The 14,019-nt window shown below is 42.0% G+C and overlaps 1 protein-coding gene across 1 annotated transcript in view; it reads right to left on the bottom strand.

Annotated features, from left to right (window-relative positions):
* The window catches only part of PDZD2 (PDZ domain containing 2), a 403,520-nt gene that overhangs the window by 142,834 nt on the left and 246,667 nt on the right, over positions 1-14,019 (bottom strand). Inside the window, exon 5 of the mRNA XM_042447846.1 lies at positions 9,643-10,081. Within this exon, the coding sequence (XP_042303780.1) occupies positions 9,643-10,081 (439 nt within the window). The remainder of the gene's footprint in view (positions 1-9,642; positions 10,082-14,019) is intronic.

Here is a 14,019-nt window from a genome sequence, read left to right as displayed (position 1 = left end):
AACCCGTAGTAAATACATTATTTCATACCGAAAGTTCATCTTGATCTTGGACACTTTACATACTTCCCAATCTGCTTCAGCACTCTGGGCATTCTCCCTTCTGCTCTTCTCTCTTAGATCCTCCCAGATCCCTGTCTCTTTTCCAGCTGGAATGCCGTCTCCAGTATTAAGTCTCTTGGTCACGGCTGATTCTTGCTGGTCACACAGTTCTTCAACTTTCTCTGAACCTAAAAGGACAGGGCCATCTCTTTCTCTTTCCGTAGCTTCTCCTCCCTCCATCTTGAGCCTCCTCATTTTCTTCACTATCCCGACAAGTCTGTTCTATTATATAAGCCTCTGTTTCTCCAGAAATTCCCCTCAAACCTTTGTCTACCAACATCATCTCTCTTATCTCTCTCCTTTGAAAATTTCTTCCCAAATTGCCTGGCCCATTATCACACCATCATTTTTGTCCAGTAATTTCTTTTGTACAATCCCGACTTTAAGTTTGCTTATGTTAACGTCAATACAGTAGCACTGCCAAGTCACCTGCTTATCTAAGGCCCAGTACTTATCTGAATGTCTTTCTCTGTACATTCCCACTTGTACCCTCCATACTAGTAGTCAAGGTCTACTGTCCCAGCCTAGCATCTCCACTTCCCTGTCCTGGATTCGTCCCTTCTCACTTGCTGCCCCTCACTCCTGGAATCTTCTTCCCCCACGAACACGGCTCATTTCTTCTTTGACCACTTTTAAATCTGAGTTGAAGACTATCCTGTTCAGGGAAGTGTTCCCAGGCACTGTGTGATTATCTATCGGATATTTGATTGGACAGTTGATGTTTATGTTTTTAATTGTTGCCTGCTTATTTTAACCAATTCTATTTTATATTATTACCTATTGTTTTGTATGTATTTTGTAGATTGTACTACATTGGCAGGTTTCATTTTTATTGATTTGATCATTTGTATGTACAGCGCTGTGTACATTTACAGCACTATAAACATTAATAATAATAATAATACACATGGGCCCTTTGTGGTGTGGTGGCAGCGATAGTAGGGCTTGGGAGCGCACACCAACCACATACTCCGGAGACTTACGATGTGCGTGAGGTGCCATTATTAAGCGGCACTGCCCACGTGGGGGGCGTATAAATGACGTGTGGGCACCTCAGCACCCACACATCTCTAAGAGGAAGCGGTGTCCTAAGGGCTGCAATGCAGCCCTTAAGACGTCACAAACAGGAGCTCCTCTAGGTGACTCTTTTTTGCTGCGCAGCGGTGACTCACCTTGTGATTGCTGCGGCAACGCTGCGCAGCAAAAAAGGGGTGGCGTTTTCCCGTTGTGCCATCTATATGATAACTTTCACACTCTTCAAAGGTAAGCAAGTTGCATTTTCCCATTTCATAACAATATTATTCTTACTAGTCTTGTCTTTTGTTTACAGTTTAAATACTTTTATTTTTCAGTTTCTGTCTTTATTAAAGATTTAGGTCCCTTTACTCTTCAGTTCTATTATTAAAGTCCCAAATTCTGCACATTTTGCTCTCTATGGGGAAAAAAATCTTCAAACAATCCCAAGTCAGTTTACTCACAGTTTTTTGATCATGTGAAGAAGTAACATCTCTAGAAATAACCATTTCAGCACTAGGATCACAAAGCCTCTTTCCAGAACAATCCAACACTTTTGTTAGTTCATTAATTCATAATTAAGAAAGTTGGTTTTGTGGGCCTTGTGTTGGTCATCCAACAAGCTTTTAACATAGTGGTGCATGTACACAGCCTTCCACTCGTGATCACTCACCGTCAAAGTGGAAATTTGAACACCAGGGATGGGACAGTAGACCCTAGTGGGTTATCCCTCCCCTAGTCTCTTTTGATCTAGGGGAAACTATTGTTTTGATGGACCCAAACCAAAATCTATGGAGTCTATTCTTGAGATTTTGTCTCCTATTAAACCATCTTGGTTCACGCTAGTGCAAATTCCCATTCTGTTAAATAAGATAGCTAGAACAGAGGAGCATATGAAAGATCTAACTCCTTTTGAACATCTTTGTGTATCTTCAAATAAGCCCCCAAGGGAATTATTGGGTTAATTTATACTCATGGAAGAGTTGTACAGTAACGGGTTAGCAGTTAAACAGAACTGGGAATTAGAACACAACATCTCAATATCAGATTCTGCATGGCAACACATTTAGAATCATCCTCCATTTAGTTCTAGATCAGCTCTCTTTAAAGAATGTTCATTAAAACTGATCCATTGATGGTATGTGACCGCTGGTATATGACTTATATTAGTAAAAACCTCTCTCCTTTTTGTTGGAGAGGTTGTTCAGATAGAGGAATGTACCTCCATATGTGGTTTTATTGTACTCAAACGTTTAACTTTTGGGAACAGGTTCTCTCTATAATCTCTCAGATTACTAATCAAAAATTTATTTGTGTCCTGTTTTAGTACTTTTGTCAATTTTTATTGATGGTACCAAAAACCTTAAATATAAACATTTAATATTATTTTTTATTGCTGTTACAAGAGTAGAGATTGCTCAAAAGTGGAAAACCAGCCAATTAAATCTGGAAGATTGGTGGCAAAGTATTTGGGACTCCCTTTCAATGGAAAACTTTCTGACAATGGATGTTGTATATCATTTAAAGAAAAATGGTCTCCCATTTTGAAATTTGTAAACTCCACTTCATATTTAAATCTTGTTACCAGGAAACCATGTACACCTCTGGAGAGGATGTGTTAAAGGAAATGTAAGTTTGTTTGAACCATATAATTTGTTTACAAACTGTTCTTGGGTTGATCTTGTTATTTGGTTTTAATCTTAATCTTTTTATGTATATTTTTTAAAGAAAAGATTTTTTTTAAAAAAAATCCCAAAAATAGTTTGGCCAACAATCACAACATTAAGCTACCTCTTCATCAGTGAATCACTTGAGTCTAGTTTTGTTCCACCATTCTCCAACCTGGAAGTCCACGTGAAGACACAGTATTTCAGAGTTGGCTCAATATCCTAGCTTGTTCCATAACAAACTGTTAATCATCATTACTTATTTTGATGAAATGAGAAATTGCACTTAATTGTTTTAATTGTGGCTTGTGACAAATAAATTTATTTATTTTTATTTATTATGATATTTATACCCCACCCTTCAGCCCTAATGGCTATCACAGCGGTTTACACTTATTATTTTTAATCAACAGTTCTCTGCCTTCAGGCTTACAATCTAAAAAGACACGACACAAAAGGAGAAGGGAATGATGGTGGGGAAGCAGATCAGGTCCAGCAGTTCTTCTCTCCCTCTGAGGCCTGGACTGGAGGGAGGGCTCTGCTTCTTAAGGATAGGCCTGATGGCATTGGGCCTGTTTTTTCACTCCCTCCCAAGCCGGCTGGAGACAGATGCCATGGAGGGCTCTTCTTCTTAAGGATAGGCCTGATGGCTTGTATGTGCTAAGGAAATATTCACACAAACTAGCACATAGTATTTAGGGAGCAGCTATACATCTACCATAACTTACACTTCTTAAATTCTCCCACTGAGGAGCCATATCTCAGTGCTAAAGTACGCTGTTGCCATATACAGTTCCATGTTCAGTCTATAGCATCTCTACTGTTAAAGAATCTTGGAAAGTAGCTGCTATTCAGAGCAGATAATTCTAAATTAATATAATATCTGCCACAATTCAGTCTAAGACATCTAGTAATCATTAAAGTGGTCTTAACTTCAGGTTGATCATGCCCTGTGGAGTTTATGTGTGCACCACCACCAATTTTTTTTTGGGGGGGGAGGCTTTCTTTCTGTATCACATAAAGAGATCTGGCTGAAATTTGCATTTAAAAGGAGAGTAAATTTCCATCCGCTGATGCTACTAGAACAATTAAGCTGTGTTCAAAGTGGTAGGAATATCATTTTCTGTCTCGTTATGTGTGAAAATGGGTTATCAGTGTTATATAACGGAGCACAAGTGAGAATAACATTTGCTAATTTCATGCTGCTCTCAGGACTTATCTGCCAATGTCAGGAAACCAGGGGCCATCAGAAATATACATCTATCTTTGGAGCCCATCTACATATTGAATTACAAGTGTGTGATACAGCTGCTGAAAGGCTATGTCTGGCCAGCAAAAATCAGGAAAGCCTGAATCTTACTTGTCTCAAGGCAGGGCCATTAAACATCTTGATTTCAAAACCATAAAAATTCCATCATTAACAAATTTCCATCACTGACTACTTCTCTTCCCACACCCACAACACGAGCAAAATCCAACCTATGCTTTAAAAGCCTTGCTTTTAAGAAATCCAACAGGGCTGGCTTGAAAAATAAATGGAGAAACTATAAACAGAATGGAATATAATAATGAAAACTCTGCCTGTTTTTTTTTAAACTGTAATTTTGTGCGTTTTACTATTTTGTTAAATCACCTTGAAAATTCCTTGACTTATTAGGCAGGATTAAAATTGAAATATATAAATAAAATGTGGCTGTTAAAGAGTGAGTAAATGCTTAGCATCTCATCCAGTGGGGCAGTGAATCTACTCTGGATTATAGTCTGAATGTAAGAGGAGTGATCCAAGGTGCTCTATCCCCAAAATAGACTTAGGCCTGTTACAGACTGCCAAAATAAAGCTGCTTTGGGTCTCTTTGGAGGTATGCTCTTTAAATGATGCATGGGTCCTAAGAGTCTGGAGGTCGCGCCAAAGCCACACTCCATTCCTAAGCACCGGAGTGCAGCTTTGGTGCAGCTTCCAGATTCTTAGGATGCATGCATCATTTAAACAGCATCCCTCCAAAGAGACCCGAAGCAGCTTTATTTTGGCAGTCTGTAACAGGCCACAGTATCTTGGATGGCACCTATAAAGAATGGACTGAAGACTAAAGTGGATTTATTATGATTTATTATACTACTGACATGGCAGCCACCAACTGCCATTGGTCTCATCAACTCATGAAGTAAACTGTTCTACAAAGTTTACAATGGAGGAGAGGTGAAATTAACAAAGGACTTTTGAAAACTGCTCCGTATGTCTTCTGATAATATGTAGATGCAAACAAGATGATTCCAGACAACTATAAAATAAAAATAAAAAATTATAGAAACGTTTTCAAAAACTGCTTCAGTGGGCATTCTACATTTGCCCTCTGCATTCGCACATGACACGCATGAAAGTGGAAAAAAACTCAGCCATAAAACCCACTGAGTGACCTTTGACAAGTCACATGCTCTCAGCCTCAGGGGAAAGCAATAGCAAACTTCCTCTGAACAAATCTTGCCAAGAAACCACAATGATAGGTTCACCTTGGGGTCGCAGTAAGTCGGAAATGACTTGTAGGTATACAACACACACACATACAAACTCCAGTCATATAAGACCATGAGCTCCTAGAGGAAAGTGAAGAATAAGTAAACTTCCACGGAAGCCTGGTTTACAGACACTATAAAGTAGTGGTCAGTTTGCCGGACAAGGATGGAGGAGGGAGACTTAGGGCTTGAAAGCTGCTTCGGGTCACTTTGGAGGTATGCTGTTTAAATGCTGCATGCATCCTAAGAGGCCAGAAGCTGCGCCAAAGCTGCACTCTAGTCCTTAGGACTGGAACATGGCTTTTGGCCTCTTAGGATGCATGCGGCATTTAAACAGCATTCCTCCAAAGTGACCTGAAGCAGCTTTATTTTGGCCTCTCTGTTCAGGCCCTTACAGAGTGTTGTTGGGCTCTTACCATATCTCACTTTAGCTTCTTTAAGCATCTGCCATCTGAATTTGGGGACAATCCTGATTAATCTACATTTTCACTTCTTTTTTAAAAATCCCAGTATCTTTCGCCTCTTCCCACTTCTACCCTTTGTCCTCAACTTTCTTTAATTGCTGCAAACTGAATTCAAAGCCCAAAATTAGTTTTCATTCAAAACTCAGCAGAGAGGAGAAAAGGGGAAAATCTTGCTCCTCCCTGTAGGCTCAGGCAAAAGCAAACTGCTGCAGCCTTCCCTGGTTTGTGTGTTCTTCCTCACTGATAACTTTTATTGTCTTGAGCACACTCTGATGTTGCTTCGTAATGCATATCCCAGCTTTCATCTGTGAAATGTTGGTAGGTATGTCTTAAGCCTCTTTAAAAGGTTGTTGTGGTAATAAAATGGAGCTGGGCACTATGTTTTTGAGTTATTTGGAGGCAAGGAAGAATGTAAACTAATCAGATAAATAGACCAGAGCCATGACTGTGATTCCTTACTGCACAAGAAAAAGTCCTCTGCAAACTATGGGTAAACAACTATAGCACATCAGGTGAGTTTGAACTGCAATTTCCATACTGTTACTCCACCGTTCTGCTGGCTAGGACTGATGGATCTTTCTGGAGGGGGCAAATGGAGGGAGCACAATTGCCCACCACTGCATGTATATGCTCAGCTGTGTTTATTCCTCTGTAGCATACATCACAGAATTCAGGGTTCAGTATTTACTCACTGACGAAGGGTGTATCCACACTACGCAATTATATTTGTTTCATACCACTTTAATTGTATTGGCTTCACCCGATGAAATCTTGGGATTTGTAAACTGGTGAAGGGCTTAAAATTCTCTACTATACTTCCTTGAACTAGAATTCTGGTAGAGAATTTCTAAGTTGTCTTATAAAGCTATATATCCCAGGATTGCATAGGGTTTTTTATTATCATCATCATCATCTTATATCCTACCTTTCTCCCAACATAGGGACTCAGAAGATGAAGTCAGGACAATTAAAGTGTTAACAAACAGATCCAATTCTGGAATATGGATGCACCTCAAGTTTTCAAGGCCTAGCTTTGTGAGTCTTACATTAAGTTTAAGAGAGGGAAAAGAAGGGTAGGTTCAGTGAAGGAACACAGTTTTAAAAAGAAGAGAAAGGGAAAGAAAGAAAGCTCAGTCCAGCTGCTGGTGTTTCCAGATGTCTTTAAAAGCAATGGGTGATTGCATTAGTTCAGGTGCTTGCAACGGACCAACCAAATGTTTAAAGGCTTTGCCAAGGAAATTATGTCATCAGTGAGACTGCTGATATAAGATAGTTCCCTGGAGCTCATTCTGTTCACAAGCAGGAATAACAGAGTTTTCGGCTCATCATCTGCAGGGCTACACCGTGCCTCTGCATTCTGCATCCCTTTAATCACCGCAACTTACCAGGCTTCATGTCCCCCCCTGAACCTTCCTTTTTTTAAATGTATGGAAAACAAATTCTCCTTTCTTTTGTTGAGGAAGCTAATGGAAAAAACAGTGTGAAGTCAGAGCACCAATAAAAATCTGGGCATGTGCAGATACCTCTGAACTGAAGAGGAGAAGATGTGGACTGCAGATCAGTACTTAGACATTCCTAGTTTCTGTGCTTTATCTATGCAAGAGGGTGTGGGTTTTGTTTTTTGTTGTTGTTGTTTTGCATTTCTGCCCCTTTCCCATCATACATGGGCTCACAATTTGGCAGAAGGTGATGGGCAAGCTTTGTTGATTAGCAAAATTACAGTCTACCTAGCTGCTTTCACATGGAGATATTGTTGGCATACTTCCCTTGCTCCCACTTTGAGGCTAGCCTTAACATAAGAGGACTGAATGCACCTGTTCAGGCCAAAAAGATGGGTTATGTTGTCCAAAGTATGACACCTTCATGCCTCCTGTCATCAGCATCTAGTTTTTTCTATTATAGGGGTGGGAATCATGCCACCCCCCAGATTTTGTTGGCCTGCATGTCCCAGAAGCCCCAGCCACCATATCTAATGGTAAGGAACAAGGGGAGTTGCAGTCCACCTGTATCTGGAGAGTTGCAGCCATACCGGTTATAGGAACATCTTCCAGAGTATTTAGTTACCAAGGCGGGATACACACCGCCATATAGTACGTATAGGATACGTACAAGGGTTAGGAAGGGGCGGTGCTTCCACACACCCCTAACCCTAGTACGTATCCTATACGTACAAGATGGCGGCGCACCTTCTACATGGGCGCCGCCATCTTTATGTACTGGACGCACAGCGTCCAGACGTGTCGTGGCGCCTATGACGTCACGAGTCCGCGCCAGGCGCCTCGCGACGTCATAGAGGCGCCGCAAGAAGAAGCTCCGAAATGGAGCTTCTTTTTTGCTCGGTTTGGCTGCTGCGGCTCCCGCACGGAGCAAATGGCGGCGGCGGGGGAGCGCCGCAAAGCGGCGGTTTGTACCCCGCCCAAGAGATACCATCTTGTCTTGTTCAGATGAAGTAAAGACAATAAATGGGATGTATTTACACTGTTAGAAGCATTATTCATGTTTTTAAAAGTGTGGTTAAACTGAAGGTATGTATTTGGGAGGGGGGGGGTGAAGGAGACAGCCATACAGGCCACATCCAGAATGCAGTCCTATTCTTGACTTAATCCACTCAGAGAAATTTCAGCATATATTTATTTATAACTATTTAATGTAATTCTGGAGTACTAGTAATGCAATTTAAGTTTTAAAAAAGAAAAGGAAAATATTTTTTTTAAATTAAAGGAATCAGGGTGTTTGGGAATAGAGAAGGGATGGGGGAGATCAGGAGACAATGGCACTGTGTGATTGCTAACATTGCAACAGCTGCAGCAGCAATGTTTCACACACAAAGTCTAATAGGACTATAGAATGATTAGTAGCTTACTGATTGGTTCCTCTGTCAATGAAAAGGGATACCGTAATCACATTTTGCAGGGACAGCAGCTATGGGTTGGAGGCAACGTCGTGTGATAAGTATCACCAGAGATGCTATTTTACAACTATAATAATGGTTTAAAAGCCATGTGTGATAATCTTCCCAATCTGTTGTTTAAATGGGCAAAGCTTAAGAGTAAACCAGGACACATGTAGCCGTGCAACATCAAAGCACAGTCAAAAGGGTGAATGAGAAAGGCCCCACAAAATGATTATTTTTACCTTAAAATTTATCTACTGAGTTTAGAAAAGCCTGTAAAAAGAAGAAGAAACCCAAGTGAACCCACTGGGAAGGTGAAAGTGATGCCTCATCCTTTCATCTCCCTCCTTCTGGATTAACTGAATGCAAATTACTTTTGCACTTTTAATTCAGATTGCAGCAATTGAAGTAAACTGAAGGCAAAGGAAGAAAGTGAGAGAAGAGAGAAACTAAGCCATTTTAAAAGCAGCTAAGAAAGCGGGATGGCAAAAGATTAACTGGGGTTGTGCCTAACAAACTGAGATAGTTGGAGGATATAGGGTACAGTGGAGTGTATTTTTGGACGAAAGGGTTGTAAGCTTTATTCAGTTCTTTCTGCTTCTCAACACAAATTCCTGGGCTCAGAATACTTTAAGGCTCTTGTTGGCACAGGTTGGGGTTCAATAAAGAAACAAGGTAAGCCTAAAACCTGCCTGGTCCTGTCTGAGAACAGTTTTCACCAATCGATGGAAGACCTTAGATGTGTTTGAATACAGTTCCTGCCATTCCCAATCCATGGCCATGCTCACTGGCTGTAGTCCAACACATCTGAAGCGCAACAGCTTGATGCAATAGCTACCTTGCATTTTGCAGAAAATTACATCTTGGTGTTCTGTTGAAGAATGGAAAGTTTCTCTTTTATTTTATTTTTAATGCTTGCAGGTAAAGGCAACCTACAAAAAAAAAAAAAGAAAGAAAGAAAGAAAGAAAGAAAAGAAATCAAACAACCCCTCACCTGAAGGGACAATTCACTGGAGTTAAGGTCTAGAATTCCTCCATCTGAAAGGCGAGACCGATATTGTCCTGCCAGAAAAGGAGAGTCCATTTTCTGAAGGAGATCCTCCCCTCTGCTCTCTGTTTTGGATGTCTCCGGACGTAACCTGTCTGTGTCCATGAGAGTGCAGTGTCCATTCTCAGGCTCAGTTCTTGGACTGCCTTTGCTGCCTTTGCTTTCCTTACCACTGGGAGAAGTCCTGGTAATGACTCCAAACTTTCTAGTCCTTTTACCATTCTGGGCTGTTTTTCCACTGGGCTCTGAGGTAGGCCTGGCTTTGGGCTCATTGCTGCTGTTGCTGTTGTTGCCATTTGTTGGAGGAAGAGGGGCCTTGCGCTTGATGCGACGCAACATGATCAGGTAGATGAAGCCGCCATTCCAGCACTGATCAGCAAGGTAGCTGTGGGGAAAATAAAGAGAGGCATGACATTAAAACAGACCCTCATGAAAGCAATTTGTGGTCCCAAACTGGTGATAAAATTGGCAATTGCACAAAAGGTTCACATGTGTGTCAAGAGTTTTGGAAACTCAGTAGGCTGACATTTCTGCATACCTTAGAGCACTTTCCCTGTTCTCTCTTCCTCTTCATGTGAAATCATGGCGCCTGTCTCCATGTTCAACATTAGCTGGGGTGATGCAAAAAAGCAATTTGTATTCCCAAACTTGAAAAGTGGATGAGAATCAGGACTTAGAAATGTCACCTTTTTCTGGACTACACCTCCCAGAATTCTCCCAGCCAGTGTGGCCGCTGACAATGGTGCCCAGGGAATTCTGGGAATAGGAGACCATAAAAAATAATATTTCCAGGCTTTGATGAAAAATGCACAGCAGGGGTGGGAATCATTTGGCCCTCCAAATGTGGATGAACTACAAGTGCCAGTCACCATAGCTAGCATAGCCAATGGTTAGGAATACTGACTGCTGCAATATAAAATCTCTGTAGGGCCAAATGATACCCACATATTCCATCCAGTCTTGTCCATTTGAAATGGAAAGTCATTCACTGATGTAAGGAAGTGGGGGGGGGGGTTTACCCACAGTTTAACTACTGGGATATTCAGATAGTTAATAAGGTACAACAATGTGATACCACTTGCTAGCGCTGTCCCTCCCAATTCTGCCACAGATAACCTGGACAAAATTCAAAAGTCATATAAGCAGAAGATTGACACTATCTATTGTTTTTCTTATGTATATAGGAACAGATCTTGCTTCTAGGGACCCTTACACCTGATCTTGTGTACAGAATCAGGCGTAAGGGTCCCTGGAGGCAGGATATGTTCCTATATCCTACCTTGTATATCCTACAAACTGGTAGTATTGCTGTGATGATATCAAATGTGGAGGGTGTGTATGTGTGAAACGGGTAGCAGGTCAGGCACCTAGGGTTGCCATCCCTGGGGACCTCCAAAACGGGAGAAATGTAGGACATGGTTTTAAAATGTAGGACTTTTTCCCCCTGGCCAGGAAATTAAAAAAAAAAAGTCCTACATTTTTAAACCTTGTCCTAGGCCTCACTGGGGTCTGGGAGACAGCGTCTCCCAAGCCCCAGCGAGGCCTGGGAGGACTCCACGATCGCGGAGCCCCAGCCAGGGCCTGGCTGGGGCTTGGGAGGAAGCGTCCTCCAAGCCCCAGCCAAGCCTGGGAGGACTCCGCAATCGCGGAGCCCCAGCCAGGGCCTCGGGGGGGGGAATCCCGGGGGAATCCCCCACCTCCCCACGCGCCTGCGCCACCTTCCCCCGCCTCCTCTCCTCCTCCCTGCATGGAAGAGATGCTGCCTCCTTCCACCTTCGCCTCCTCCGCGCAGCCTGGGGGAGAAGGGGCGGAGGAGGAGGGTGGCGCGGGCGCGCGGGGAGGCACCGCCTCCAGCTTCGCCTTCTGTGCCCCCTAATTTAGAAAATTGCTGCAAGGTTTTCTAAGCTTACAACAATCCTGCATGTGATACAGTCTGATCTTTTTTTAAAAAAAAACATATTGTGCAAACTCTAAATATTCCTGAGACTGCAGTCTTAAGAGACTGCGGCTCTAAAAGACATATGCCTAGCCAGTTATTGCAACAGAATTTTGATTTTCTGTTTGGGGAAGCTGAAAATAGTACAGAATTTTGAACTCTCTCCCTACCCACATACTCCATTCATGGATCAAATCTGCATACTCCATTCATTTGGCGTTTATTAATCCAGGTTTTGTTTTTTTTTAAGTTCAGTAAGTAACTTCAGGGACATGTTCACACATACAATCAATTTCTATGAAAGACTGAAACATCTTAGCACCAAGGAAGAAATGAAAATCCTTGAACAACAATAAGTAGGCCAGAAGCCATTATCACTTCAGGCAATGAAATTCTTCACAGATCTTAGCAGGCTGAGAGAGAACAAGGTGTTGACAGAGAATGGGTTATGGCCCTTCCAAAAAGTCTGTATCCAGCAATAAAGCAATACAGATATCTAAAACTGCCTTACATTGTGTCAGAACTTTGGCAATATTTCTTTTCTCTTTTTTTGGGGGGGGGGGCTATAACTCCCAGAATCTTATATCTACGATGACCACCAGAAGTTGTAGTCCCAAAAAGGTTTTTGTCCTCCCAAGCCTTGTAAAAGAAAGAGAAACTTTGAGTCTCTGTGTGTACTATGACCTGTTTTTAATCAACCAGAATCATTTGATGGAAAAGTGAAGTATAATCTTTCTGAATAAACAAGCAGGTCACTGGCAAAATGTCATGCAATTTTAGCACATCAGGATCCCTGGCCCAGAAATAAACTGTTGTGGGAAAAGTGCTGGTGACCTCGGTGTGACACTGAGCATATGGAAACCTGCATTGTACATTTTGTCCTTTTTATGTGCCCAGCACCACATTTACACCAGGTGCTGGTTTCTACTCCCTGGGGACTGGGAAACAAAAAGCTGGCACTGCGAGGTCATTACACAAAATAATGGAAATAGAGCCTGGTTTTAATAAAATCTGTATTTTGTTCTGCTATGAAGCAGACAGATGGTTCTGAAAGCGGGACTCCTTGTTGCCGTCTGGGCACATTACAAGTTATAGGTTTTGCCTTTCAAATTCCCCCGGCCCAGCAATCCACTGCCTCTTCTTTATTTCAACTGCAATCAGTTGAGTTACATGGGATATTTTTATTCACTTCAGAGATTATCAGAAGCCTGAAAGTTTCAGAGTTTCCCATTAATGAAAAGCGATGGGAGAATTCCTCCCCATGGACAGGACAAGGACAGGATAATGGCAACGTCGCACAACATTGTCTGATATTCTTGCCCCAATCACTTGATTGTGACAGAAGCGTCCCACTTTGCTCCCATCACTTTCAGACATCTGTTAATCTCCACTGCTAGTTTGGACAGCAGAGACATGCCAGAAATCTTTCTTTGTGGTGGACTATGACTCTGGAGACTAGGGTTCAATTCACCACTCAGCCATGAAATCCACTGGGTGAAATTGGCAAGTCACATGCTCTCAGACTCAGGTGAAGGCAATGGAAAATTTCCTCTAAACAAATCTTAGGAAGAAAACTCCATAACAGGTTTGCCTTATGATCCCCATAAGCCAAAAATGACTTGAAGGCACACAAGAAAGCAGACCCAAAACTATGAATCTTCCCTTTCCTTAGAGCAGGGATGCAAATCATACGGCTCTCGAAATGTTGTTGGACTGCATTTTGATATGAAACCACCCACCATTTCCCCCCAATCAGGGTTCCCAGATCTCAGAACCTGGTCCTCAGTATGAAGGTTTGGACCCTTCCCCTGGACAAGGGGAAGAAACTCAGGGTGAAAGCACTGCTCTCAAAAGTGTATGTGCATGTTTTCCCCATTTGTTAGACTTGGTGTTTTCTATTTAATGGTCTATTCTGTGGTTGATGGTTAATATTTCATGCTTAATGACATCACAAGGGGCTCTCATAACATCACCAGAGCTTGCACACTGTGACATCACTTGAGGTGATCCCTAGTTGCCAGGTGTTGGCCCTGAAATTTCATAGCCTGGGATAGTCCTAACCTGATAACCTTTGGTATAGACTCTCAACAGTTATATTAAGTAGTTTTTTCTTACTGTGTTGACCGTCCTGTGCAAGCTACTTAAAAAGGCTACCAAACAAGATTTTCTACTTTGTGTTTCATTTTGTTCACTCCCAGCACTCGCACAGTTATAGTCATGGAATACGCTAATAATGGCCTGTGAACCAGAGATGCTTGTTCTCTCATCTCATACAAATCCCCTCATTCAGCTTAAGAGCAAGACATTTCTCAGTTTGTGCAACAGAGTGTTTAGATGTACGTTTCGTCATAGACCCTACCACCATCACCACCATAAATAGCAGCAAG

Source organism: Sceloporus undulatus, chromosome 2, assembly GCF_019175285.1.
Source record: "Sceloporus undulatus isolate JIND9_A2432 ecotype Alabama chromosome 2, SceUnd_v1.1, whole genome shotgun sequence".
In the NCBI taxonomy this organism is placed as follows: Eukaryota; Metazoa; Chordata; class Lepidosauria; order Squamata; family Phrynosomatidae; genus Sceloporus; species Sceloporus undulatus.
Note: the sequence above shows the minus strand (reverse complement) of the source record. Positions and strands in the feature narration are given on the sequence as shown.